Here is a 27,901-nt window from a genome sequence, read left to right on the forward strand (position 1 = left end):
CTTCGGCCAACTTCAGTGAGGAATCTAAGTCAAACGCGGAAGTCTTCGCCTTCGGAGGTCGATTTGGTACCGATAGACTATCAAATGGATTCGTATCCGTCAGACGCATCCGAAGCTGAAGCATCTTCATAGGTACTTGTCCCCATCTCAAGGGTCGCTGTCAGCACCCGTACTTTTTTTGTACTTCGGAACGTCTACGAACTCAAGTTGCCTTGTTGTCACTGTCTCTGTTGTGGATTGTCGCGTGCTGTGCTGGAGTTCACTGACGCGTGACGTCGTAATGGGGCCGACGTGTGCGCCATCTGCCGCTCACAAACGATCAACCTGGCTGCTGTGAAGTCACTGCTACTAACGCTGTTGCTTACGCATATGCTCATACACGCCGCCAACAAATTCTACGCAAAACAGCTGACTTCTCGGCAGAGAAGGGTCTCTTCAGCAAGAACAAGAAGAGCGACGGTAGAAAATCAGCAGAGAGAGGAAATGATGGACTTGCTCGACTACCAAGCCTGCCTGTAGAGAACGAAGCCGCACGTCATGCAGTATGGTCGTGTACTGATACCGATCGCTTGTAAAGTTTTTGCAGATAGCGAGTATGAAACTGCTTCTGATCTGTGATAGTCCCTTACCGTCTTTCTCATTATAGTTATTGCAGCAATCGACATCACGTCATATAGCATCGCATTGCTCGTGCACGTGTACATGGCTCTGTCTGGAAAAAACATTACTTATGCCGCAAAACCATCAGCGACCTTCAACCATGGCTGTGCACGATCTATGGTACAATAACTTCTCCGTCTCGATTCAACGGTAATGTTTTTGTATCAAGTGTATTGAATTCAGCATACTGTCATCTTGCCCTGAAGAACTGACGTTTCCTTGCAGATCTTAAACGATGAGAAGAGTCTTTTTTTGTCGGTTAGGTCCATTTAGGTTCGATGCATGTGGCGTAAACAAAACCGTATTTCAATGGCACACGTTTGATATATAAGTATAACGTGTGCAAATCAGTTGATCCGGCTCCTCACTAAACACTGATAACGACCTTAATAATTGCGAGCAGATACTGATCACATGATCCTTCTGGTCTTTTTGATAAGCTCATATCTTTGCTGCGCGCGTATGTATTTGTTCGGGATCTACCAGTAACATGAAAAGCAAAGCAGAGTTCTTCTACATTAAACTGATTTGGGATATTGGCATACTACACGTGTTGCCACAAGACGGTATCAGATTCATATGATTGTAGACGCTCGACAGATGGAAGCTCTCATCAGTTCTGCAAAACAATTCCCGTGGTTTGGTGTCAGCTGATCAGAGAGATACGTGCATTTACTCGTCGAGAAAGGGGCTATGGGTAGGGCGAAGCTGTTGTGTAAAATGAAAATACTGAAAACTCCAAACGTTACGGCGATCAGCTGGGAACGAGCGAGCTTTACAAGCAGCCAAACTAACTGCCTTGGCCCAAACTAATTTTCTCAATGCTAATTGTTTCCAAGCTATAGAAAGCACCGTGGCAACTACACACGTTGGGCAAGAGCAGAGTTCTGTTAGCATCCGTTAAGTGATCTGGTACTTCTCTCAGGATCTGATATAGCTACAGGTATTTCTATAGAGACGACGAAACACGAATAGTAGAAAAGTCGTTCGTTTCAAGCTGTGTATTCGGGTAGAGAAAGATTAAGCGAGAGGAAACGTCTTGTATCACTATAAGTTCAGAGTTTGGACTTGAAGAAACTGTCTGTATAATTCTGCTTTCCAGTATTCCAATCGTTCGATCGCCAAACTATTTTCAAAAAAAAAATAGAAAAACGAATTATTCAACTGGAAAAATGCTGCATCCTAATAGACTTGATAATGCTTGATAGCAAGCAAGCCATTGATATAAATAGGTATTTACCTAATGATCGGCAAAATAGCTCTTGCCGCTACGCCGTGGTTGACTAAGTGTAATATGTTCGATGGGTCAATACGAAACGTGACAAACATTGATCCCATGTTTGAAGATGACGTTTTTTTTGTCTGTATTTTTATTTTATAATTGTCTGACATTTCGAAACGTTTTTGTTCTTACCCGAGATACACTTGTACTCTTTGATATCTGAGATCACTTACTCGGATATCGTCACTCGGGCTCTGAGCAGTGCACCATGACAAAACAGAAAATTCAAGTGGTTCATTGACATGGGTGCGAAGACAACTCACCGTATAAACAAACCTTGTGACTTGTAACGCTTCTACCACTAGAAGCTGCTGTCGCGGGAAGCTTGGAAATGAGTGTCTCGTAGAAGACTATCTGTGAAGGTAACTAACAAATAGTTGAAAGCCGCATCCAAAACTGCAAGACTGCGTACATTTAGCCACGCTGTAAGTAAACGTCTTACACTTGTTTAGCTCAATCAAATCAACATTAGGACAAATGAGTTCGACAAAATATCAACGAGGCTTAAAAGAAAAAGGCGTGAAAGCGCTTCACTCTATCGTTGTTCTTCGACCGGACTACGATTTGTGATGAAACATGGGCCCTCTTCGCTAATTGCCGGGGGTTACGTCAGTGAATAGGTGCAAGCTCAATTAGCAGGACATGAACGGAAGGATTTTTAGCAAAAGCTTGGTCTGCTGGTCCAGTACCTGTGTTGTAGTAGATAGATATGAATAGCTTCATGAATTCTGGTTATTGTTGACAAGTTAAAAAGAAAAGCTTGCATTGGACAGCTAAGACAAGAGAGTCGAGTCACTCAGATCGCTTGACCTCACAATATAAAAACCAGGCTGACAAAAATGCAGGAGCGGACTTCCATTCGTATTAAGTAGCCACATATTGTCATGAAACGTTTCGACAACTTGAGTTACAGAAACGGTTTTTTACAACAGGGATAATATCCAAATACCAGAAGCTTATAAATAATACTTCGACCCAAAATAACTTTTTTTGTCATATCTCGTTTTATACTAAACGACCCAATTTGAATCAGACTTCATCATATTTACTGTGTAGGACTAAGGATAGCTTAAATAGATCATTCCATAGAAGCATAGACTAATAACAATATAATACCCGTGGAGGTCTGATAATGTTTTTCAGTTGCCTCTATAGAAGCTTCTCACTCAAGTTGATGAGCTTCATTTGATGCGCACTTTTTAACCTATTCCAACCCTACCAACGTGCGGTTATTGATAATTAGTTAAATGGACGTTTTACGTCTGCCACCTCCGGGCTGACTGTTGTTAACTGTCTACGTCCGAATTCGGACCTGGACCTATCCGTAAAGAAATTAGGCGAACGCTTAACCACCGTACGATGACGGGGACGACTGACGGTATCTGCAATTCTGCCGGTGTACCTAAATTTTTCCTCGAAAACGGAAACAAAGGTCACCAACATTCTAGGAAACGAATAAACATTGTTACAAATTTTACCAACTGTCGAAATAAGGCTGAAAATTATAAAACGTGATACTATATTGCGGATAGACAGACGCTCATTTTGTTCATGCGAGCTTAGATTGCGTCGGTGCCGAACTGTTGCACTTAGGTTCCTTCGTAGATGCAAGTTAGCTTGTAGTTCTGCTCAAGGATTGTCTTAGTGCAATACGAGTAATACTCAGTTCTCGTTTGCAAATTAACGATACGACGTGGATAAAACGATGACTACAAAGAAACCTCGCTAGGTACTGCCGCTTGATTAAGGTTCATCTTGGGGTTTTTACAACCTTCAAAAATACGAACACAGCGCCTTATACTGTACCGCGTACGTCGTTAGTCCTCTTCCGAAGGCATGACTCTCAGGCTTGTGGCCAGATCGAAAATTGGACTCAACCAATCAGATGCATTATAGGACAAATACAGGCTCGATCGCTCGTAGGGATTACTTGCAAGGAGTTCGATGTCCAACGTGAAGTAGTTGCTCTTGTATAGCATCTGTGGCAAGTCCATGCTTAAACCGCCTACAAGATTAATGAGCTTGATTTTTATGCCCTTTACATTATCTTGAATACGATTTAGCCTCCCTTGTATGTGTAGGGCCATCGCATCATATTCAGATATTCGATGAATTGCGCCGCATTTCTGCATTACTGCTATCATTAAAGTTAGGTTGGAACAACTGCTTCAGAATCTCAATCAGCGGAAGTCGTTTACTCACTGATTTATTTGTCAGATAGCATTCAACCACTTATCAACTACATGCGTGTGTAAGAACTTGGCACAGAAAACTTCATACGTCGATGAAAGCATATTTTCTTCCCGTGTAGATACTTACTTAACTGGAAGCTTACTTGTAACATTGATAGCTTTTGTACTCTTCCAGAAACGTGTTAGCGGGTTGTATTCTTCAGATGACCGCACCATCGCGGCTTATGACCGCGCTGAAAACATATAATGGCCAAAATAATTTTTGTTTTCTACTGTCGTCATACAGATACGATAATTTTCTGTGACTAAACGTTGACAGGTTAGGTAACGACCGTAAACAACGAACTACAAGACAAGCGAACTCTTGGCCATCGAACGACCATTGGCTTTTAACTGTCGATTTTCGTAGCAGCAGCTATCACTGCCGTTGCGGCTGGTACCGCTGCTGCTCGATACGGCACATAGCTGTGACCTTACGGGCCGCTAGCCTAGGATCTGGAGGTCCGTTAGGTTTTTTCCGCTAGGCAAGGACGAAACAGGCTAAGAAATCTTTGTAGATACTGAGTGCCGACACGTGTCGTTTATGCAGACACAAGACCGGCAGATCTTGTCGTCGTTGTTGCTGACGCAGCTTCGCCTTTTTAGGCTAGTTCGCCGATCGCCGTTTGGGTGAGTTACGAATACATTTAGCGTAGCGTCGTGTGCCAGATGCTTTCTTTGCTCCGGTCCATTGTAGGCTGAGAACACCGGAGCAGAGAACCAGCGTCATCGTTGATGTGCGCCATGTGGTTTGAAACCGGCGTGAAGTAATTACTTTTGAGGCGATGAGATGCAAGCTCTCCATCATACGCCTTCACCACTTCACAAAAACGCACAGTCGGTCATACGAGACGACATACAATTCAAGTACTGCTAACGTTTCCCCCTACCTGGCCATTTTAATTGCATGAAGTCCTGTCTCCCGTCTGCTTATCATTGTCGCCTATTTTGAGAATCTGCTTGGTTAGATGTTTTAGTCCTGTTTACTTTTGATGTGCTTATTTGGAGCATGTTAGCATTTTTAGCCTGATTTCGCCTTTAAAAGTTTTCGTACCGATGGGTCGTTCTCGTTTGCGCCTAATCGCTACGTTTCGTAATCTGTTCTGACAGCTCTTCCCTCAGAAGACACACACTCGCATTCGGCCGCATCGCCAAGACACATCTGGAAGGAGACAGTCACATGAATCGAGGTTGTCTGGAGAACGGCGCAGTTCAGTTTCAGCCTTCTGGAGTACAACCCCATTCAAGGTGTGTACGAGTGCGGATCGTTCCGTACCGGCAAACCACGAGCTCATTGAGTAAATCCTTCGCGGGTCCGTGCGTATCTGTTGATGCCTGCATGTGTGCTCGCAATATCTTTCCGCAAATGTCTTCTGCGTCTTAGAACTGACTCGTGGTGGTCGTAGTAGCAGCAGCAGCACTCTACCGGCACAATTCGTAAGACGCCGCTCGCGACAGGCTTCTCATTCTTCTTAAAGGTGATCGTAGCGGGCCCACGTTGGAAGGAGTGACACCTTAGACAAACAACAGGCCGATGTTGGCAGGCATTTGCGCCGGAGTCTGACGACGGGTAGAAAGAGATGGGCCCCTCAGGGACGAGACTGGGGTGCTAGAGCTGGCGGTGCTGCTACTGCTACCGTAGATCGGTTGTTAGCTGAATTCGGCTAAAGGCGGCTGCAACAAAAAGACCAGAGAGTCAATTGAGACAACGACGAGAGACGCGAGACATCGTGAGTGAATGAATAAAAGGAAAAGAGAGGTCTGAGGTTGCTGCGCCATCAACTGCTGCAGCCACGAGCACCTCCGAGTGATAGTAGAGATCAGCCGACAAGAGTAAACTTCGTAGCGGTCGAGGTCCTTCTGTCGGTGGCAAGTGGGATCAGTATCCTATTTGCTACTGGGGTTTGGTGTGCCCATGGCGAAACGAATAAAGGCGCCAAAATTTTAAGCGCCAATCGCCGACGGCGTTTTTTTTGAAAAGGCTTGCAAACTGAGCAGAACGGCGTTGTTTGAGTAAGGGCGCTCGGCAACTGGCGACCCCCATAGATGACTGTTGCTAGGTTGATTCCAGAGACCGCCGTAGTCGCACTGGATTTTTTTGGCCTTAAACCAGCAAGTAACTGGGTTAGATCGTCGCTCAGATCTGTTGGTATCATAGAACAGGCAATTTTTTCAGCCTAATTCCAATATAACTGGAGGGTATTTAACATGGCGACGGTGTGGGATAGCATAATAACGATAATTACGGCGATATCAACACTTTCAACTAAGTTAAGACATGCTGCTTTATTAAATTAAAGTCAATTTTAGTTATTTCCTACATACAGTTTAAAAATACAGTTTAAAAAATAACAATAAACACATTCTTTCTCAGTCGTTATCACCACTCCTACGGATTTAAGCTGATAAGGCTGATGACGCTAATAAGGCGTAGGTTAGGCAATTTTCAGGTCTAAACCGAGGGCTACCTATGCCAAACCAAGCACGCACGCTTCATTATTTTCTAGTTAGCGGCACCCTAGATCCTAGCGTTGCGTTGCGTTGCACGAGAAGCGTCAATAGTTTCAGAATAGAGCCATCGACGTCTTGTTGCATCATCGCTCTCATCGAAGCTTTACAGTGTGTACTGTGATGTGGCTAGCTATGAATGGAAACAGCTGTAGTTACCGTCCTATTTGATTTTTGGCAATATGCCACCTTGACTATATGCACAGGATTCACTAGATGAATTCGCTGACAACAGGACATGCAGGCCGACTCGCCAACTATTGTCGTCGTCAAATTGAACTCATAGTCATATTGCGTAACATGCACTGCACCGGATTGCTGTTCCTGTGAGCTTCTGCTCCGCGACGAGGGGTGATGTCCTTACATAAAAACGCTCTCGCTCATTTTATTAACTTGTCTATCGCTATCATTGCTGGTTCGACTCATGTTCTTCGATTCGAATGGGACACGCGCGATCGTCACAGGGTCAGCGATTCGACCTTATGACGACCGCGTGTTAAGCTTCCAAGAAGCAGTATAGCAAAAAGAAAATAGCGAGAGAAAAATTTGCGATCGACAGAGCTTTGAACTCAATCGATGCTTTTCGAACCTCGTAATTGTGCCGACGGCTACTGCCACTGTCGGAGTGCTCCACCGCTGAGCTGTAGCGTGAGCTACGACGTGCCTTTGGTCCGTTCTTCGATGAGTGCACGCGGTTTCACGAGCAGCACCCTTTGCTGGTCAGTTGGGTCACCATAACCGACGACAACAAAAGAAAAAGACAAAAGAGGGTGACTTGCATCTTTCAGATCAGTAAATAGCCAACACTACATCGAGAGTCGGAGATTGGAACAGAAGAGGAACTGAACATAGTCTGATTGCGATCAAGTTCGGTAACTCGTCTGTAACCTCTGGTGAACGGGAGGCGAAACGTTGGCCAGCGCTATGGACGATGACCTCAGAGGTCAGCACTATTTAAGGCCGAGGCGCAACCCCGACAATGTCCACGTTTTACTTCTCCTACAGAACGAGTGCAACGGACTATCGAAGTTCATCATTGTCGCTGCTCTTATGAGTCTCTCACTTTTGTAGCTTAACATCACTGGGCTGTATTATAATAGCACATTGTGTAGCCGTCATAGGATATCATCTGGTGGACCTTTTTTCGAGATATACACCCGCTTTCGGACTTTCTCTCAAATCTGTTGTGAGTCCTCGTAACTAATCACAAACTTACACCATATACTCGTGCATAGAGCGTTAAGGAACCGGTCGGCTGGGGATAGTCAACCAGCCAGACATCCACCGTCTATCGCTATTACCGATTCTGCGGCAAGTAATACCGGTAGCCGTAACATTAGGCCCGACTGTAATCCCAGCTAGAGCACGCCACGCGCCTGGTGAGCACATGTAATTTGTCGCTTCTATGCGCCCGCCGTATGCGACAAAGAAATAATGGCACGAACCAGGGGCTGAAGGGGTCAATGGAGAAAAAGAAAGACGTAACAACTACCTTTCGCATATATATATATATATATATATATATATATATATATACATGTACGAATTGATGCATGTGACTGTATATGTAAATGTATGTGCAGTCGATGAATAGAGATCAAAAACGGCACTGGCGGTAGCAGCAGCGCTGACGGCTGGCCCGTGCCGCCTTCGTCGCATCTGCCGAACTTCTGGCGTCTGCTGGCGAACCCAACTGGTTCTACTGGGTTAACTCGAAACGAATGGATTCGCGTCCAGTACATATTCTAGCCTTAACAGATCGATAGATTCAAGGAGATGATTCTCCTGGAGACCCGTTAGGAACATCTGCCGCACCCGCGCGTTCAGACGGCATATCACATATTAGTAGATCAAAAGGGGATGGTGTCAGCTTCGTGCACCTCTGCTTGGTCTCGGAAAGGGGTTCAAGAGGCTTTCGACAGGGTTGTTCGTTACTTCACCTGCCCTCGGACAACAGCAGCTTCGAAATTTGTTCGCGAAAATGAGAATTGAACTCAAGGTGGACTTTACCTTTGAAATGATGGAAGAACCCGTGAAAGACAGCTATTGCAATACTCAAGGGTGCGGACGCGACGCGAAGGCAAAGCTTGCTTCGTTAGGTAAACAGCATTTGTGAGCTTAAGATTACCTTTTTTTCCAAGTTGCCAGTGCAGCGCGTACTATTTCCTCCTCATATAAGAACATATATTACAGTTATAAATCTATTTGTTCGTGAAAATTACCTATCACATGTTTATATAGACATATATGTAAGCAAATTTGGCCTAGATTTTGTGAGGCACAAATAAACATATTTCGTTAAATTTTTTCATTATGAAATAGCGGTTTATATGAAGAGGCTGCTGCCGGTCTTTCCGCGACTAATGCTACGGAATCTTCTTTAAGGTAGCATTTTCCAGACATGGTTCCGATTGCTTCATAGTTGCTCGCCTCAAGCATCTGTGCATTATTTAGATTCTGTGTTCTGCAAGTTAGAAAGAAACATACCAGAAACAGCGTAACATGCTACCTTCAGATAGACTATACAAGTATACGATTATGCGATTTAAAAATAGTCGTTATTTCACACATGTTGCTTAGCCATAAGAATGCTATGCACGACGATTTCTGTTACCCCAAATTATTCTAGACAGCTTAGGTGCCCCCAGGGGCTAGTACTCTAATTTGCTGTTCTTCGAGTGACTATTAGAAGTGACTTTTTCGTTCTAAGCTCTTCGGTGCAACATGTGGAGACTTCAGCAGTATCGTGCGTTTGCCCTAGACATTGTCTGAATAACTGCCAGCATCATCATAGTATACTCCACGTAATAAGGGCCCGCCAGACATCTGATGGTCCCTCAACACCGCTAACAGGCTACATACACAGTACACATACATGTTTCTAACGACAACAGCAATCGATCGGCTCGAGTCGCGCAAAGGCTCACGACAAACCGTTTCGCTTCGCCTGCTCATTAAGAGAGGCTCCTCATAAGCAGTCGTCACCGGTCACTCGTCGTGCGTCACCGCGAAATCAACGCCACTTTCTTCTATTCTCAGGGAACACCAGACGCTAACCCTGGTGCAAATTGCTAGCCCACCAGATGCCCCATGTGCGGGGTGCAGACGGCGGCTTCATGACGAGAGCGACTTCTGGCGCGCAGTCGTGCCAGCGACGTGTGCCGGCTTTATGATGGGCCATACAGCTAGCCTGATGGTTGCCGCCTGTCGGTCTTCATTCCAACGAACATCACAAGTTGCCGCTCTTTTTTTCTCTTCCCATCTCGCTGTCCATACCTAGCTAGGCCAATCGTCGTGGCGTAGTTTGGCCTTTGCGTACATTTACTTGTATCTATGCCCGTTGCTGGTGTCGTCTTCTGGCCGCGCAGTGGCGACGACGGCGGCTGGCCACGATCCACAGCAGAAGGAGCGCCTCCAGCTCGCCATCAACAGCGACAACCAGTGAAAGACGTTGCGCTGCTGTTGCTGATAACAACAATGATGATGACGACGATGGCTCCGCGCTGTTAGTCGTTTCTAATGCCTCGAGTGAACTAGCATATGTATATGTGTGTATGCAGCTCGACAACGTCGACTTGCTAGGACCGTGCTCCAGGTTAAAGCCCCTGGCCGCCTAAGCAGCGCCAATCGGCAGCTGGTCGACGGTATGGCGCGTGCAGGCGGTCGAGGCGCCTCATCCACTCCTGGGCGAGGCAACAAGCAAGCCGAGGTCGTCCGCCTGTTCATCTGCCCGTTTGTCTGAACCCCACCAGTCCAATGTAACTCGCTGTGTCTAAGTCCGTTGAAGAACGCCTGGTGTTCCTTCTGCCTGGTACTGTTGATTGCTGCCACTGATGTTGCTGCTACTGATGTCGACATCAGCTCAGTTGTGCCTTAACAGGCGCTCGCCACGCGCCCGTCCCAGTGTTGCCCCCATAGATCGTTTCATTGTCGCCTACCGAATATAATGGGCCTGGACGTCAATTTGCTAAAAACGACTCCTACTATTCACAGGCAGGCCTAACGAATTCTGCACTAGACGCAGCACAAGTGCCAGAGCCCTATGAGAATAGGAAAACGCCGTGATAAAAGTCGAGCATCTGAGCCGCCCGCAGCAGCGCCAGCAGAGGGTGAATGTTAATTGTTTTTTGACACTAGCCGACGTACAGGGCCAATGACACTCTTCAAAATACCACCACGACGCGAAAAGATGCCGGTTTATCGTTCTACGTGCGCGAATTCGTCCTCAATGATAACGACGGCCTTCAATATAACCTTTTGTTGTGGAAGTGATCCGGAACGGACACCGGAGAAAAAGTTCCAATAAAATAGTCTGATAAAGATCTCTGTTATATTCCCTGCGTTTCGCTTTCCCTTTTTTTTCGAAAAAGAAGATCGCCACGAACATATGGTGGGGCTCACTGGCTTGACTATGCAGGTGTCGCTCCTCAAGAACACTGTGTTTACTTGCCAAAACGTACTGATAAAAGGTTTCGATTGGCAAGCAGCCTAGGTGAGCCTATCATGATAGTAGCTGGTTTGTCCAGTTGTGCGGCAGGCTGAAAAAATAGGCATTTTTCATGATGGCAATATTGGCGTATCGATATCTTCGCATAGTTTGTTACCCTTTTGATAGAAGCTCTCGAAGAAAGCTGCTATTCATGTTACAGTCATTAGTTAGTTTTCTTCTGTACGTATCCTGAGAGACACTAAAGGACTGCGTAGTCAATATATAAAATCTTCAGTCGTATAGAACGTCTTTGCAAAACCTTATTAAGAAAATTGTTTTAGGTTCATCTACTTCACCCATATCTTGTTTACGGTCTGCTTATATAGTGATGCTCAAATTGTCAATAGATTTAGTTTGATTAGTCGAAACTCAGCTTCAACTACTTCTGTATATATATCCGTATTGATAAGTATTTATCTATGTTCACACGTATGTTATTCGGAATTTTGATGCTTGATGTGGACTTATTAGGCTATCTATGTTCTAAGCCTTAATAATAATCTTCACAAATAATATTGCAGCCTTTGAAAATGAGTTTTGTGAACGATTTACTTTTTAAACTATACTCATTAAATAAAGTAAACATTTCCATAACATGACAATGGCAGCTAAAGGCACCGTCAGTACGTTATATACAGGAAACGGCAAATTCAAAACTTGGATGCGAAGCTTTTATCGAAACGTCTGCAGGTAACTACTGAATTCTTCACACAGAGTTTCGCCTTTGACCTGGACAACTGGCGACCACCTTTCATCGGCCGGTAACACTGTTTACGAGGATCTTGGATAAGAAATATAGCTCAAATATTGAGAAACATGCAGCTAAGTGGAAAGTAAATTTAGACATAACAAAAAAAAGAAGTTTGGCTTTTTTCAAAGGCAGGATGAACCAACAGTTGAGGCTCCAAGCTTTTGAAGTGTATCGTAGCTGAACAATTTGATTAATATGTTTAGGACGGATGCCGGAAGACGCTCAACCGGTGTAACTTCGATAAAACATGGAGGGGGGAAGGCATGGTCACTAAGCAAAGAACTACTACCTTACCTTAAGCTGCTGCCAGAACGATATCTAGCACCGAAGCGCATCCACAATGGCAATAAGTAATTTTATGTCATTATTTTATTTATTCAAAAAAAAAGTACATGGTAACGGTATGCACAATAGCTGCCATGATCCGTAAGCTTTCAAACGGAGACAAAATCTGCTAGAAGAAATCGTAATTTCTTGCAGCAGACTTTGTACTTTCTACTTGTCGTGCATTCTAAACAAGTCTTGCTGCTCTGTTTTTTGAAAACGGTTAAATAGTCCAAATCAAAGGAGTTTTGACACCTATGAGCATTTTCCCAATGCATACACAGATATGAGACACCCCATATATAGCGGCGTTAGCGCAATCTGAACGATGTCGCCGTTTACAAGTGATACCAACTCGTGCAGTCACCGAGGCTTGATTTGGTATCGTCGTAAAGACCGGTAGCCACATCACTGATAACCAATGACAAAATTCATATAATAGTTTTGAGGCTCTCGGAAAAATTTGTCATCGTAGCCTTTTTTTTTTTCATTCTCACCGACTAGGATAATATCGGCTAGAAGCTCCTGAAAGTCCAACTTAACAGTGTACTCTCTATAGCTAGTTTGACTCCAGTTTATTCTTGTCCGCCTCTATTAAACACGGGTGTTTGGCGCATGCGAGAGTATCCACCGTTTTTATCTATTACTGGGTCATTTTTCTTGGTTGCCCAGGTATCTTATTGCTCGGCGTGCTTCTAGCCAGCCATTCTCGTTGTATCACTTCTTTGCACCTTGGCCCTAAGACCGCCGCTGGCAGACTACTCGAACGCGACCATCAGAAGGTCATGTCTTAACATTGAACACTGGCATTCACCTGGTTAGAAGTTTGCTAGAAAACGGTGTAGAGGAGAATAGGAATAGATAATGCTCGAGATTATTGGCGATTTAGAGTGAGACAGAATGAAAGACAGAGAAAAAGCTAAAGAAAGATCTGTACCATATGCCCCTCGGCAAGTGCGCCTCACTTTTCGGTACAATACCATCGTTTCTTGCGTTACCGGTGTGAGTGTCAGTCTGCAGAGTGCTGCTATCGTCGCTGCTGCTGCTATCATTGTAGGCGGACGAGCCGTAGTAATGTATCCAGTTGTGGGGGATAGGGATATCGAACCCCGCCATACATCCTCCGAATTTTGGGCCGAGTGGCGTGCGCAGGCCACGCTCCTCCGCCTGACTCCTATCGTTACTGTTGTTGTCGCTGCTGCTGACATGTCTGTAGTCTTTGGGCTAGGTCACAAGCGAACCAGGCGTCAAGCAATCGACTCAGCAAAACAAACGCCGCAAACTCACCCACTATACTGCTGTCGGTGCATGGCCTGACTTCTGCATGTGTGACTGTATGTGGTGCATTTGTGTGCCTGACCGTATGGATGCATGAGTGTAGGACACGGTCCAGGCTTAGACATCACGGCTGTTTCATTTTCTTCTATCGTCTGGCTGGCAAAGCAGTAGGCAGGACACCAGCTGTTAGGCCGGTGCCGCGCTAACACAGCATTCAGCCGGCGTTGAGCGTTCTGGATTCAACGAATAGTTCACCTCAAATGTCTCCGTTTCTCCACCTACACACCTCACACATGGACCTATTTGCTGCGTATTCTGCTCGTTCTATCCTCACACACACAGGTTTCTGTACTATGTTTAATGCTGGTTCAAGCTAGAGCCAACCAACTACTACTACAGCCAGTACTGCATAAGACTGGTTCAGGACGAACCAAAGGCCGACAGGCTACTATATCAGTGTGAAACGCGGGAAGCACCAAGTCGTTCGTGTAGAGAGTGCACTCTTGCAACTCTGTAGTTCGCTAACTGTGTAGAGGCAAAGAGAAGATATGGCCTCAGCGCAGACAGTATAGGTCGCTGGTTTAACGTTAAAAAGAATAAGCTGTCACCTCGAAGGAACCAGCTACGTACACTGGGTAGCGTGCGCCACGCTTAGAAACAATTGGATCACCGCTTAATCCAATACTTCAAGTATCGGCACTGCTAAGTATGGCTGCAACATGCGACTCTGGCCCACGCTGGCATGCCAATTCGGCACGAAACAGTGCTTTAATTTAGGTTTTGTATGCTGATCAAACGACTGCTACGACTTGTGGTGTTGTATACTGATATCTAAACACTCTATGGATGGCTCTCGTCCAGATGCCGCCCAATATTACCGTTTACCACTGCACCAGGTTTGCGCAGATGAAAATTCGCTCTACCTGAATCTAAGCGCCCTTCGTTCTTTCTCTGCTTGCTTGTATCTGGCTGTTCTGTCTCGATAGCTGCGTAGACACAAGCGATCGTCGATTCTACGGCATCTATTGGATTGCTAGTTTACGGATGTCGGCTGGCGTCCGAGACCTTCACGAGTAGTCGTATCAACATTAAACAGACGGGCAGGCAGATGGATAGGCTGTGTCACACCGCCAAGGCACAGCAAAGGTCTACGGAGACGAAGCAGAAGAAGTCTGATCAACATAGGGGCTGCTGCAGCAGCGCCGCCACAAGAAACGACAACAGCAGAAGTGTGGCGCGCGCGACGCATCGTCACCGAACAGCTGTCCACCTTTAAACCGTTGTGTAGTGGCACACGTTGCTGCGCGACTATAACAACAAGACTATCATCAGTGCTCTGCCGGCGACCCAGCAGGCCAGAAACCGACAACGCGCTAGCCCTCAGCACCGTCGTCGGCTGGCGCATCAGAAGAATCAGCAGAAGAAGTAAGAGACGTCGTTAACGCAGGACAGACCGCGGAGAGATATTGGGAACGACGATCAGCGGGAGGACGGGCGATGTAGAACAGGCCGACGTTCTAAGGAGACCTACGGCCGTTTCGTACTGCTGCTAGTGAATAGTAAGTAGCTCAGTGGCCGTTCGTAGCAAAAAAAAAGGGAAATACAGGAGTAATAATGAGCGCGATCTACAGCGGCACACGACCACGAATGGCGGCGTATTATTCCCGCTATTGGCGCTGATGGCGTGCGCCAACACCGCAGATGGCGCTGTATCAAGCACGATGAGAACTTCGTATCGTAAATGTATCTATTAGAGATGCAAAGCATTGTCACGGCATCGGCGGAGGGGTAAAGTGGGACAGTTGAACGAATCGAGCTATTGAAACTGTGACCTTTTTACTTCGGTCGTTACCATAGGTATTTTGTTGTTGCTATCTAATTCTCGCAATCACAGTTAGATCCGATTAGGCACCAATTAAAAATCGATAAGATCATTCCAAGAACGCGTTCCACAGGCGCTAAGAAAATGCAGCACATAACTTACGTTGAAAATTTAATTAAATGAATTTCGATATCTGTTTTTATACTTAACTGATCTACTATTTGCGGCGTACAAGTAAATGAAGGGCGAAATTTCGTAAACAATGTAATAATCACACTGTGAAACGCGTGACACCGAATCGAAGTTAAGATGTCAGTGTTAGGCTGAGAAAACGCGACAAATTGCTTTATGAAAGCGATAAGACTACATTTGTCTAAATGGGGCGTATCATAGAATAGTGGACACGACTGGAATAGAAAGTCATACTTAAATTAATTGCTATTGTGCTTACCGTGTGCTACTTAATTGCAAGTCCTCTAAGTTAGCCGGCCTTCACGCAGTGAGTATCTTCACAAACTACTGGATTATGTTCGAGCAATAAGCACTCGCTTTGATCGATGTCCAGCAGTAGAATTCTATTTTGTTACTGCCAATAGCAGTAACAAAATGACCTAGCCCTAGGCTCTGAAAGTTCACTCGTTGAGTTGTCAACTTAGGCTTAGAAAGCTATCAATGGCGTTGTTACGTTTAAGTCGTCTACCTTCATTATGATTGTTCTTTTCCTTTCTTCCTTGAGCGATGGCTTTGTCTGAGCAGGGTCTACAGTTAGACAGCCAGATAGAGATCGGGACAAAGCCTCCGCTTCGAATCTTGTCAAAATCGAACAATTCCTTAATAATCATTACCTTGTATAAACGCTACGATGTAACAATATAAATATTTCGCACATTATGACGCAATAAGCGGTATGCTTCAGTCGCTCGTTTCGATCGTAGAAGCTGACGTGAATCCAAAATGCTGCCATTTGATTCGTCATTAAACCTTGTGCCGGTTAACTTTCTATCATCGATACTGGCTCGTTATTTAAAAAATGCACATCGATTGTATAATTTTCGAAAAATTATATAATCGTACTACAAGAAAAAGAAATACTATATATACTTAACGCTACGATTCTGATGTATTTAAATAACCATATTCACGCGGACTCTTAGATATATTATCCACATAGAAGTAAAATTTCCTACACAAAACTCACTTTACCACCAAAGCTTGCTAGAGAAATCAGGGTAATAGTAATAATATTAGTATTTTTATATACGGTTATTCGTGCTAATTTTAGAACTGCTGTGATATGCACTTTAATGAACCGAGGGAGACCGCTGCCCACATTTAGCTGACCCGAGCCCAGCAAAAAATTTCTCTCAACGAATCGAGATGCTATGCATATTTCTAAAGCCGAAACTGGGTTTTCAGGGTAAAAAGGCGCACAAATAACGACAGCCATTGGAACTTTATCGTTTTTTTATTTATGGCATTTGTTTGCAAATATGGCGGCCACCAGCACTGGCCGTGTCGGTAAATTATCACGGTAATATTTTTGATTTAGTGGTGTATTTTTCCAAAAGTGTATACGGCTACTAACCAGCGTATTGGCTTTGGTAGCTCTGGATAAGGCGAGCTGAATTAAAGATAACCAAGGAAAATACCGAGGACCGAAAATTCACTTCGTTTTTGTTTTTGCCTAAAGCTCCCTATCCCGACGGGTCAAAACAATGCCACCACATCGTCTAGTAACATAGCAGCCATCCACATTTCCCTATGCGCTCATAGATTATTTTCTCCGTGTGATTTTCAGTTTTGTAGTCTAATACAACTACTGCTGTTATATATCTGATAGTTGTTGTGATTACCATTTTTCTATTCAAAATTGAGCCATTTTATAACTAGCCGCAGTAGCAAGCTCCATCTACGGTAAGTACCAAGTTCATAGCGATATCTATTCAACGTCTGAAAATGCGTCATACTCTAACAGTAACTTAATGAAAAAGATCAATAATTAAGAGGTTGTTAGTTTTCATTTGCCATAGGTCTTTAAGTTAGATGTAAATTTTCGCAGTTCTACGCTGACGTCTTAGGAACGGAGTCAATACATCGGTTTAAGCCGACAGCACTTACCTAGTATCACAAAAGCGTGTTACAGATATGTAGACCGATTAAGTGAAAATACACCCCATACCCATACTGTCGTTTATTAACGTACTATCAGGACTCTGGCCAAATTAACGTTGGGTTGTTTGGTAAAAACACAAATGTGTTACCAAAAGAACTATGCCATTATCGTCTACTCTGTAACTGTCACTATTCTAAAAGATGCTGTAACAGATCTCTGCGCAGTTAATCAGGTCTACAATGATCAAGCAAGTAATATCTCGAGATCAAATGCCAATAGCTGGCGGTAACCTTTTTTTAAGCCATTCAGTCCAGTCGTCTGTTAGCTCATGGCCGAGAAGCTCATTGCCGCTATTTCTTAAGAACAAAAACGTGGCTCAATTTACATGTATAGCAGATCTTTCATTGACTCACTGACTGACCGAACCCCCATCTTCAATTTCTACCTATAATATGTGTGCCAAAAACCAAACTTATTACGCCTTCTCAGCCTGTGCCTGCGATCGTATGCAACGGGTTCGCCGATCCGAAGCGGTCAAGATCAGAAGGTCCCGCTTAAGGACTTGTCAGGAAGGCCAGACGACACTTTCTAACCCCAGAGCTCTTTATAAACAAGATAAAAAAAATCGTTAGCGGAGACTACTAAATCAACAAAGGGGACTTGAGAAGCTGATAGAACTGGCCGGGTAGAAACGATTGCTACGCAATCGAAGGAGAAGGCTCCAAAAAGGTGCGAACTGATTAACACCTGCAGCTGAACGTAATGGAGCTGCCGAATCAGTCATAGACGCCATGGGCTCTTGTGGCCGGCTTGCGTCCACCAGCCAGCCGAAGACAAGAGACGATAATGCGAAGCGTCTCAATTGCTGTCGTTTGATTAGAGAACGAGAAGTTCTCCGACCCACTGAAGAAGCTAGCAGTCGAAAATGATGAGATTTGAGGTCGGTAGCGTTCGAGTACAGAACGCGAACGACTTAAATATGCCATTGCTGAGGTTCTACTGAGAAGAGGACCTTGATTCGTACGACACGCTCATACAGTAGCTACCTAAAATTTCGTAAAAATAAACAATACTTTGCAGTTTGCGGCAATATTTGGCATTGACTTTTGTTGCAATGAGTGGTCGATTCCACGTAGCCCCGACTAGTCAAATCTGAGTGGAATATTATTGTAGCTTAAGGAGATGTCGTCATATCTATATCATGAAAGCCGGAGGTGAAGATCGACGACCTGTTTAACGAACAAGAGTGAATTTGTGGTAATGTATTTGAAGCTATATGGCACTTCAGCGCTTTATCAGTGAGGTGTATTACTGAATACCACTAAAAGGCCTTCGGATAGTCAAAGATAACGGGATGTTTGTTTAATAATACATGAAGCAGAAATCTAAGATTGGCAGATGCATCAAAGTGTGTTAATTCATACTTTGCATGGCATGCCTAAGCTGGCGAACCAATTGCTAGGCAGACACGGTTAGGGCCAAAGCTTCTTTTAAGACTCGACACGGACCCATTTAGAGACGGTTTCAGAGTCACGGTTTCAGAGTCTGAGCAAAACCGGCATGTGTTATCTATGATTTTTATTTCTACTCGACGTATCTATGGATTATTGCATTATCATGCACCCATATAACCATGCCAACTTTCTCTCATGTATATAAGAGAGACAGGTAAACTCATGGTTACTTACTATGGTATATGCTATAGCGTGTTAGCACTATTCTGCTGACGCAGACGTTAAGCGGATATTATAATTTTATCAGAAACCATTTTTTGCTGTGGTTGTTATTATCGACGTGGCTAAACGTCCGCCTCAAACTTCTGCGGCGCTCTTCCTGCACAGTGTCATCGCGTGCCCATCGGTTCGAATAATCGTGTCGGCAAATCAATCTCGCCGATGATCGATGCGCAGATGGATTCTTCTGACATCAGTGCAGCGCCAAAATAGCAGTGGTAACATAAACGCCGAGATTCGGTTCGATGTCGCGTCGCAAAGAAGAACGAAGCACGGCATCAAAGAACTCAGCGAAAAGGAAAACCAAAGCAAAATGCATAAAAGAAGAGAAGGCAGGCAGGCAAGTAAGCAAGCAGACCGGCCCGACGGTCGGCCGACCGGTAGGCCGACCGGTAGGCCGCTATCCAGGACCTTATGCTATCATGCTAGTGCTGTGATGAACATCGGCGAGAAAGCGGCATGGACGGTGAAAGTTGACGATGCCTTTGGCCATAGCTTCTATAGCTCGTCGACATACAACAAAGCACTCCTCGGTGATTGAACTAGCCCGAGGGAGGCACCTTCGGTATTTTTAGAGATAAAGCTAAATCTACTTCCACCTAGCTATGTATAGCTGACCTCAAAGAAGCGTCTGGAAGTGTCCCAACCGTGATCAGTCGTGTGGCAGAACTTCGCGACCCTGTGATGTTGTTTTACTTCTACGAAAAAACAGACCATCGAAAACGAATCTCAGCTTTAGTCTGACTTCCAGTAGTACCGTGGGTGCTATCTATTCGGAATCACTGAGTGTTATGGAAAATATCTGGGTGCGTCTGGGTGCGCACGCCAGGTAGATGGATGTTTGGATAAGGTGTCAGTAGGTCAAAACATGAGGACATTTGTCCATTTGACAGTGACCGAAGAACTCTATTTAGCTGAAATCATATGAAAAATATGTAGGTAAAAGGGAATTAGTGAAATAACGCAAGTTAGAACGACCTCGTGTCAATAGCAAGGGCAAAGCCAGCTACACGATAATTCATTTGAAACAAGTATGCCAGGAATCATCTGCTGCATCAAAATGTGATATATAGCCAAGTATATGAAAGATTGGCTATAGACCTAAGTAACGCTAGTACTTGACACCGAGACATTCGAACTTGCTCTATTCAACGAAATATTCGTTTGTTAAGCATTGAAGCTCCTTATTTATCAGGTACGAAACACAAAGCGGACCGAAAGCGTTCGTTAGATAGAACGATGAACATTTAAAAAAATTTCTCTAGAAGTTTTACTGACTGCATCGGTCTTTTCTGTACGTCGAGGGCCTTTGTTGTTGCATTGCCTTTGACATATTTTCAAGCTGAAACAATCACACGACATCGCATTAGGAACCCAATCGTGGACTCTCGGTCAATCTATATATTTGCAGAATAAGTACGTGTGTGTTAGCCGTGCTTACATAAGATAAATACGTGAAACGGTAACTCGCAACAGGGTCTGTATTTTGGTATGAGTGCTGTCTGTAGTATGGGCGCCTTTGACGTATTTCTTCAAAGCCCACCCCACTTTGATGAAAAGGGGCGGCCACTTTTTGCGCTAGCAAGCCACGGATGGACGTGACAGGAGCAATCATAATAATCATCGCCATAACCATCATAGGCTAAGCCGGTTAGCGATCCAGACGAACCATCTACCGTTACATACCCACAACATGTTTAACCGCCCACGGATTTTTTGCGCGCACGCCGCCGCCGCCGCCGCCGCCGCCGCCGCCGCCGCCGTCGCCGCTGCTGCTGCTCATCATCTGTGGCTGCCAGACGAGAGGACCTGCGACCAGTCAGTCTGTTACATATATTCACAGACGTCCGATATAAAAGCGAAAACCACGCGTATCTCGATACAGACCGAAGACTACCTACTACTTAACGACTCGACCACCACTGCCACCTTTAAGTGTGCTCTTCCTTACAAGCGCCACTTCTTCCACCCTTCTACAACTCCAGCTAGGACCGGAATGAGACGGCGCTCCGATCGTTCGCTTGTTGTTGATACGACCGTTTGCCCGAACTGCTTCTTCGTTGGCTCGGCTGGTCTCCACGACTCTAAAAACAATGGCTCGTGTATTATAATGCGCAAGCAAAGCTATCGACGGAAGGGGCCCCATGTGCGGGAGCATCGGGAAGCCAGGAAAAGGAACTAGCCAAAAGAGACACATTGGTCTGCTTCGATGAAGCAATTTCTTCTCGACGAAATACTGATACGCCCCCTGTTGTCTCAGATACTGCTGATGATGACAATGATCATGTTGTTGGTTAACGTGAAAATAATCAGGCAAGGGGATCAATTAGCTGCCAATAGAACAGAAGTCATATTGATCGCTGAGCCGATTTTTGCTCTGGCATGGTTAAGAAGACCTGTACCTAAACTGAATTAAGATAGAAGGTAGTAATGAATAACGCTAGGTCCTAATTGCAAATTTATCGTTATTAAGTATATGAATTGACATTTCGAGATGCTGTCTGTGTCGAGTATCGTCAAAAGATGAAGAATCACGGTCGATAGTTCTCTTTCAGTTTGGCTTGAGTTTGACCAACGGCCTATTTCTGCACTAGTCTGTATATGTGTTTCCTCCATTACAATTTAAACAATTAGAGATTAATGTTAAAGTAAATGTATGTGTGTACGGCGGGACTATTTCTACTAGTCACTGGCACGCGGTATCGTTGTGAGCGGTAATACGGAACTTTTCCTTTTCATTGTTTATATTAAGTTTGTAAACCAAAAAATTTGTTCGCGACTCTTGATTATCGATAGGAATGAGGTGGTAATAATATAAAATGCATTTTGAGTAGAGCTTTCGTGTCCGCCGTTGCCACTACTGCTGCTGCGACAATGCAACTACTGGCATTTATTCAGTATCGACATCTTTGGACGCGCTCGTCGTGGAGCGTACCCTCTGTTTACGGTATACGTATTGCTATTGTAAATTTAGTAAATCTCGTCCATCCATCTGTCTATCACTAATCTACTTGTGGTATAGAGCGACCGGTCGTCGGCGTAATGTTTCAGGCGGCAAATAAGATTAACTAGAGACAAATTATAGTTATATAGGCAGGAAATTGCCAGTATTAATTGAGGCCATATCTTATTAATTGTTCGGAACAAACAAAAAGCCATTCGGCAATGATCACAGGTCAGATGCAAGATAGTGCTACCTTTTTTTGTCCTTTGGTGAGCTATGACAATGTTACTATGCTATAGATCTTGCTCCTTCTATTTTCTATTGAGCTTGCATCAATCGTATCTATACTTCTAGGTATCGCTAGTTCTTAGATGAATCTAGCTTGCCTGAACCCCAGTCTGCGCAATGGTAACCTGAGGGTGCGTGGCATTTGGAGCAAAGCGTTATAGCCTTCCATGACTTGGTGCTGTTTGATTTAATTCACATTGGCATGGGATGGATCAAGGAAATTAATAGTATTTTCTTTTTTCTTCTTTTTTTTTCTTAGGTTTTTTATAGTTATTTTGATAGGAAATTGATAGTCTGTTTTCTAGGCTTGAAAATATTATTGAATTGTTATTTGGATTAGAATCTAATAACGCTGTGGGTAATCAGAGTGCTCCGTTGCAGTGATTTCCGTGAATCAGATTTGTAAGTCTTAATGTCTTGATGAGTCTATCCAAAAGATAGCAAGCCCAAAGTACCATCCGTGGGATGGTGCTTTGGGCTTGCTATCTTTTCTGTTTTAATCTAACCTTTGCCTAAAAACAACTATATTTCAGTCGCCTGAGACCTCTGACATGGTACTTCGTAGATAGTGTATATGCACAGCAACACTGCCTTTCACCACACTATGTCAGACCAACAGGATTTTGTATAATTTGCCCATTATCTAAACTCGACTTATTCCGTTCTGTCAACATTATCAGCGTTAATGATGCGCCTATAATGCCCGACTGTGAACTACCCATTTCATACTACTCATACGACGTTTTCATTATCGTTGAAGTTCGCTGCTCCTCAACGGTTTGAACTTCGGCAAATCGCCCACATATATAGAGAGAGAGAGAGAGAAAAAAGGATACAGTGTTTCTTCAGTAGCCGAGGCAGACGCCGTCTTAGCCGCAGCCATACAAGGTCCAAAAGCAGAAGGTACGATGAGGCGCTGCACGCGCGCACCGTCTGTTCCACCGTTCTGCCCTCCCTTAAGACTCCCGAACTCCGATCGACTCCGCCATTGGTCTCTCTTTCTTTTTCATTCTTTTTGTCGATTTTCTTCGACAGCTACAAGTCTCGAGGACGAGTTCTCCGGTGGCCGGCACGAGCCGGCACGCGCCAATGAAGGGGCCCGCTCCACCGCCATTGCCTATACGGGCCAGACGCGTCTGTTCCAGCAGCGCAGCTGGCTTATGCCTGTCTTCTCTTTAGGAGATCCTATATCCGTCTGTCCGCCGTCTTTTCTAGTGGCACTACTGCTGTTGGTGTACAGCGGCTGGCCTTATATCTCGAAGAAGGGTGGCGGGAGTTGGACTATCGCCACCGCCAACATCGCCATTGCCATCGACCGGCTGGCATCAGATCTTCACTGTTCTTCTTTCAGATGGGGCATTATGCGTCAAACAAGAAGTAGGCATGCACGCACAATACTAGCTCTTATACTCAATGGTCGGTTTCGTCCTCGTCTGCAGCCTATCCGTGTCGTTGAACTACTGCAGTAGCAAGGGAACATCAACGGCGGCACTGGCATCAACAGCAGTAGTCAAAGCAAGCGAAACAACTGGCTCCCTTGCTAGGCACATTCAGCACTGGGCTATATCAAAGGGCGGTAGGGTATATCTTGGGGGTCGCGCAGGCTGTCCGTGCGAGCCAACCGATGGTCGTTCTGTCCGTCCATTCGTCCACCAGCCTGCTGGTGCATCGTCCCCTCCACACTCATTCTTCGCTCCTGGACTTCTCTCCTTTTTTCTTATTCGCTTCTACCTCCCTTTTTTCTACCCAGAGTACCAGCCACGGCAATACGCTGGTGTACGCATAGTACACTAGGGGGTTGCTGCCACAAGCTGATCCTTTCCTTTTCTCCTAGTCGTCACAAGATGATGGCGCATGCTGCCTGCCTGCACTTCGATGGGCTAACTGTTTAACCTAGCTGGTCTTTCTAACACTGGTTTCTCTTTGCTCGCCTCTGCCGGTTGCTTGAGGTATCCTAGTGTCTTTCTCCCCCCACCGCCCCTGGTTCTCTTCTCCCGCTCCTTCGCTATGGCAAGACAGCGTGTGTCTCTCTGTTTTCGTGTATGTATCTGCCCGTCTGTCCCCTCTCTTTTTCTCTCTGGAGCTCTCTGATCGGTCGCGTGCACCTCTTCCTCGTTTGGTTCCTCATTGCCGATGCTGGCGACTAGCTCTCCTTCTCTTCCTAGTCTAGCAAACCAACGGCGATGGCAGCAGCAATCACACAGACTCAAGCGCACACACAGACACCCATACACGCACGACCATATAGATAGATAGACACACAGACATGCAGAGGGACGGTGTCATATAGGGACAAACAGCCAGAGGAGGACTGTCAGATGCTCAGGCCTGATCGCCTCTCGTTACTACTACTACTACTGCCAGTGGTGCGGCTACGGTCATAGAGCCTAGTGGTCGCCTGTTCGCGATACGTTGTTGGGCTTGAGCTGTCCTATCGGGCCGTTGTTGTCGTTGTCGCTGCTGCTGTTGTTGTTGTTGGAGGCGGCAGCGGTTCTCTGTCGCTCGCCGCCAATGTGTGTGCACGGTCCTGTGGGCCTGTGCCGTCGCCGCTGCCTCCGATGGTGCCGTTGAGGAGTCATGTGGTGAGCACATCTGCCACGCGCCAACCAGCGCGCTCTTCGACTATCGGGGGCCACCTCTCTCCCTCGACAGATGCGCGATTGATATATAAACGACCGGCTCTACCTGAGTCGGGTACCAGTCTCATGTTGACGAGCATCGATCGAGGAACTCCTTTTAGGCGGACAGTCAGATTAGGTGAACTGCAACTAACGCTATAGAACTCGATTCACTTAAACAAGAAGCGGATTCAAATCGCAAACGAAATCAATGCAAGTTTTACAGATAGTGAGCTGGCAGCAGTGCTGATTATGCGTCAGTGATCTTCAATAAACGTTTGTTCCTAATGTGCAACTATTGACATTCTACAGAGACGTCATGTCTACGGTGCCAGTGAATCGCGTGCCACGCAGCGAGCCCAGCTCGCCTGTCATGGATTACTCGAAGGATTACTTTGTGGAACCCATGTTGCCAAGGTAAATATTGTCAAGTCCAATTGGTCATTTACAAACGTGTAACCTCGAATTGAAGCAAGGAGATGGAATACTTGCCGTTCTTGTCTCAGCTGGTGCGTGTTTCTTGTATTTATAAACTAACAGAGCGCTTGTTCTTTTCTGCCCTTTCTACTGTAGGCTTCAGCGCAGACTCAGCGCAACGAAGAAGTGCCGTACCTGCCACAAGATTGTGTACTTCACCGGTATCCGCTGCAAACACTGCGGGTATATCGCTCATGAGACGTGTGCAGATGCCGCACCTCACGTTTGCACCGGTGGCGAACTCCTGCGTCGTCGTCGGTGCCACCAAACCGCGTTCCCGTTCACGCCGGAGGCCATTTCAGCCGCTGCGGCCACGTGTAGCACGGGCTCTGCTTCCGCCCCTGCGTCGCCCAAGAGTCCAAAATCACCCATATCGCCTACAGAGTTTCTGAAGACGGCTTTTTCATGGATGAAAGGCACAAAGAAGTCATCTGCCCCAGTCACTGCTTCTATGCCCGCCAGCCCATCGACCCCGGCCAAGAAAGCTGTCGCCGAGCTTACAGAAGATCGTAGCGCGACTTGGTCTTCGCCCGAGCGCGTGTTGTCTTCTGTACCAGAGCAAGCATCGGCTATCGCTAACGAGGACTCCGACAACGCCGTGTCTGAATGGTGCATCCCGGCTAAGGATCTGCAGTTCGAGCAGCGCCTGCGACACGGGCGAGAGAACGACATTTACGAGGGCCGTTGGCACGGGGCCGTCTCCATTTACACGTTCAAGCGATCGCAAGAACTCTGGTCTCAAGTGAATCGTCTCATGCAAGTTCGTCATGAGAACTGCTCGCTGTTTATGGGAGCCTGTATCGAGCGTAACAACTTGGCGATCGTCACTTCACCACGAAACGGTCCCCAGGTTTCGGAGGCCAAATCGCAGCTCAATGTCGACGAGAAGCTTTCCGTAGCACGTCAGGTCGCCCAAGGAATGGGTTACCTCCACGCCAAGGGTATTGTGCATGGAAAGCTGAACACAAGCAATGTACTACTAGAAAAGCGCCGTGCTAAAATCTGCCTATTGGATCAAAGTTTTGGCGAAGTTGACAAGGTCCGTGAAGGCTATGGATGCCTGCTCAAAGACACGGTGGCATTTTGGGCTCCTGAATTAGTGAAGAAGATTCACATTAACGGAGCTAAGGTCTCCGTACGTCATCCGTTTACCCGTGCGGCAGATGTATATGCTTTTGGAAGCTTCTTATTTGAGCTGTTCACTGGTCAGCAACCGTTCGAAGGAGAGTCGATCGAGGCAACGCTGTATAAAATTGGCAACGGGCTCACGGCCGATTTTAAGAGCCACTCCGAGATTCCTCGTCCTATCCGTGATCTCATCGTAAAATGTTGGTCGGTTGTGCCTCAAGATAGACCTACATTCAAGCATATTTTGTCCTTTCTTGAGGAGAACAAACTCGCCTGCTCAGCACTTCACAGACGACATAGCTCTTCTACGCCTAATCGCCTTGACCGCATTGGGCTTGGCCTTGTCCGCTAACTACGAGTGCAGTGAACACATTTCGAACTTCTCTTGCCGCGCATAAGCAGTGGCAGTCCTAAGGGTGCCAAAACGCTTTCATCGCCACCTCCACCGATGCCGACCATTCCGAACCCGAGTGTCTAGTCATTCTATTGTATTCTTTACCATTGTTTACTGTCGTTGATTAATATACCTCTGTTGTTCACTGTACTTTATCAATGTTGACGATGGATTCATCATGTTGAGAGATTCTCATTTTTACCTGAAACGAAAACACGTAAATGCTGTCAATGAAGCCCCAACACTCCGAGGAAAAAAAAACAAACCACAAGGTGAAAAATCAAAGAAGGTGTGACCTAGTCATTTTGCGCACAACTTACCAAGTACCAACTAAGTTAAAAGAAGCGAGAAGGAAATAAACAGGATTCCGATTCACATCAAATTCAAATGTGTCTTTGACCTACCCGTTTAGCTAGCAGTTTAAATGTTAAAGCTTTAACGTTTAAGTAAAAAGAGTTACTTGTCGAACCAGTTTTAGCAGACGAGAAAGACCGGTATAACCAGTTAGTCTGGCGACACGCCTCTACCAGTTACTATTTAGATAAATATATATACACTAAGAGGCTAACCAGCTTTCGTTCAGCTGGATTTTTGCGACGAACGTTACTGGACCTCGCTCGAAATCATCGAACTGACTGGTTGACCCGTTACCCTGTTCAGGTTACTGTCGTACAACAACTTCATGCATAAACTTTTCTAAATTTTGCCAGATCAAGCTAGCTATGTGTGTATAGCATGGGGTAGAATAGTGGAGGCCGATGGCATACGCGTCCTTGCTGGGATCAGCTGGTCAGCGCTTCGAAGCCCAGGCTCTGACGAAAACTAGCTCGACCGACGGCGGCTAGCATGAGCCACCCACGC

The 27,901-nt window shown here is 45.6% G+C and overlaps 1 protein-coding gene across 6 annotated transcripts; it reads left to right on the forward strand.

Annotated features, from left to right (window-relative positions):
* Positions 1 to 393: 393 nt before the first annotated feature.
* LOC111251848 (kinase suppressor of Ras 1-like) lies at positions 394 to 27,422 on the forward strand. Of its 6 annotated transcripts, none has more exons than XM_086989153.1 (4): positions 394 to 810; positions 5,284 to 5,421; positions 25,354 to 25,458; positions 25,615 to 27,422. In XM_086989153.1, exons 1-4 carry the CDS (start codon positions 731 to 733, stop codon positions 26,996 to 26,998), a joined length of 1,707 nt encoding a protein of 568 aa, XP_086845279.1. In that variant the 5' UTR covers positions 394 to 730; the 3' UTR covers positions 26,999 to 27,422. The 6 variants fall into 6 exon arrangements, with proteins under 6 accessions (XP_086845279.1, XP_086845280.1, XP_022664631.1 ...); XM_086989152.1 differs by lacking the exon at positions 394 to 810 and adding an exon at positions 4,663 to 4,803; XM_086989154.1 differs by lacking the exon at positions 5,284 to 5,421 and having other exon boundaries at positions 399 to 810.
* Positions 27,423 to 27,901: the final 479 nt, after the last annotated feature.

The sequence above is a fragment of the Varroa destructor genome, unplaced genomic scaffold (assembly GCF_002443255.2).
Source record: "Varroa destructor unplaced genomic scaffold, Vdes_3.0 BEIS01000005.1, whole genome shotgun sequence".
NCBI classification, from domain to species: Eukaryota; Metazoa; Arthropoda; class Arachnida; order Mesostigmata; family Varroidae; genus Varroa; species Varroa destructor.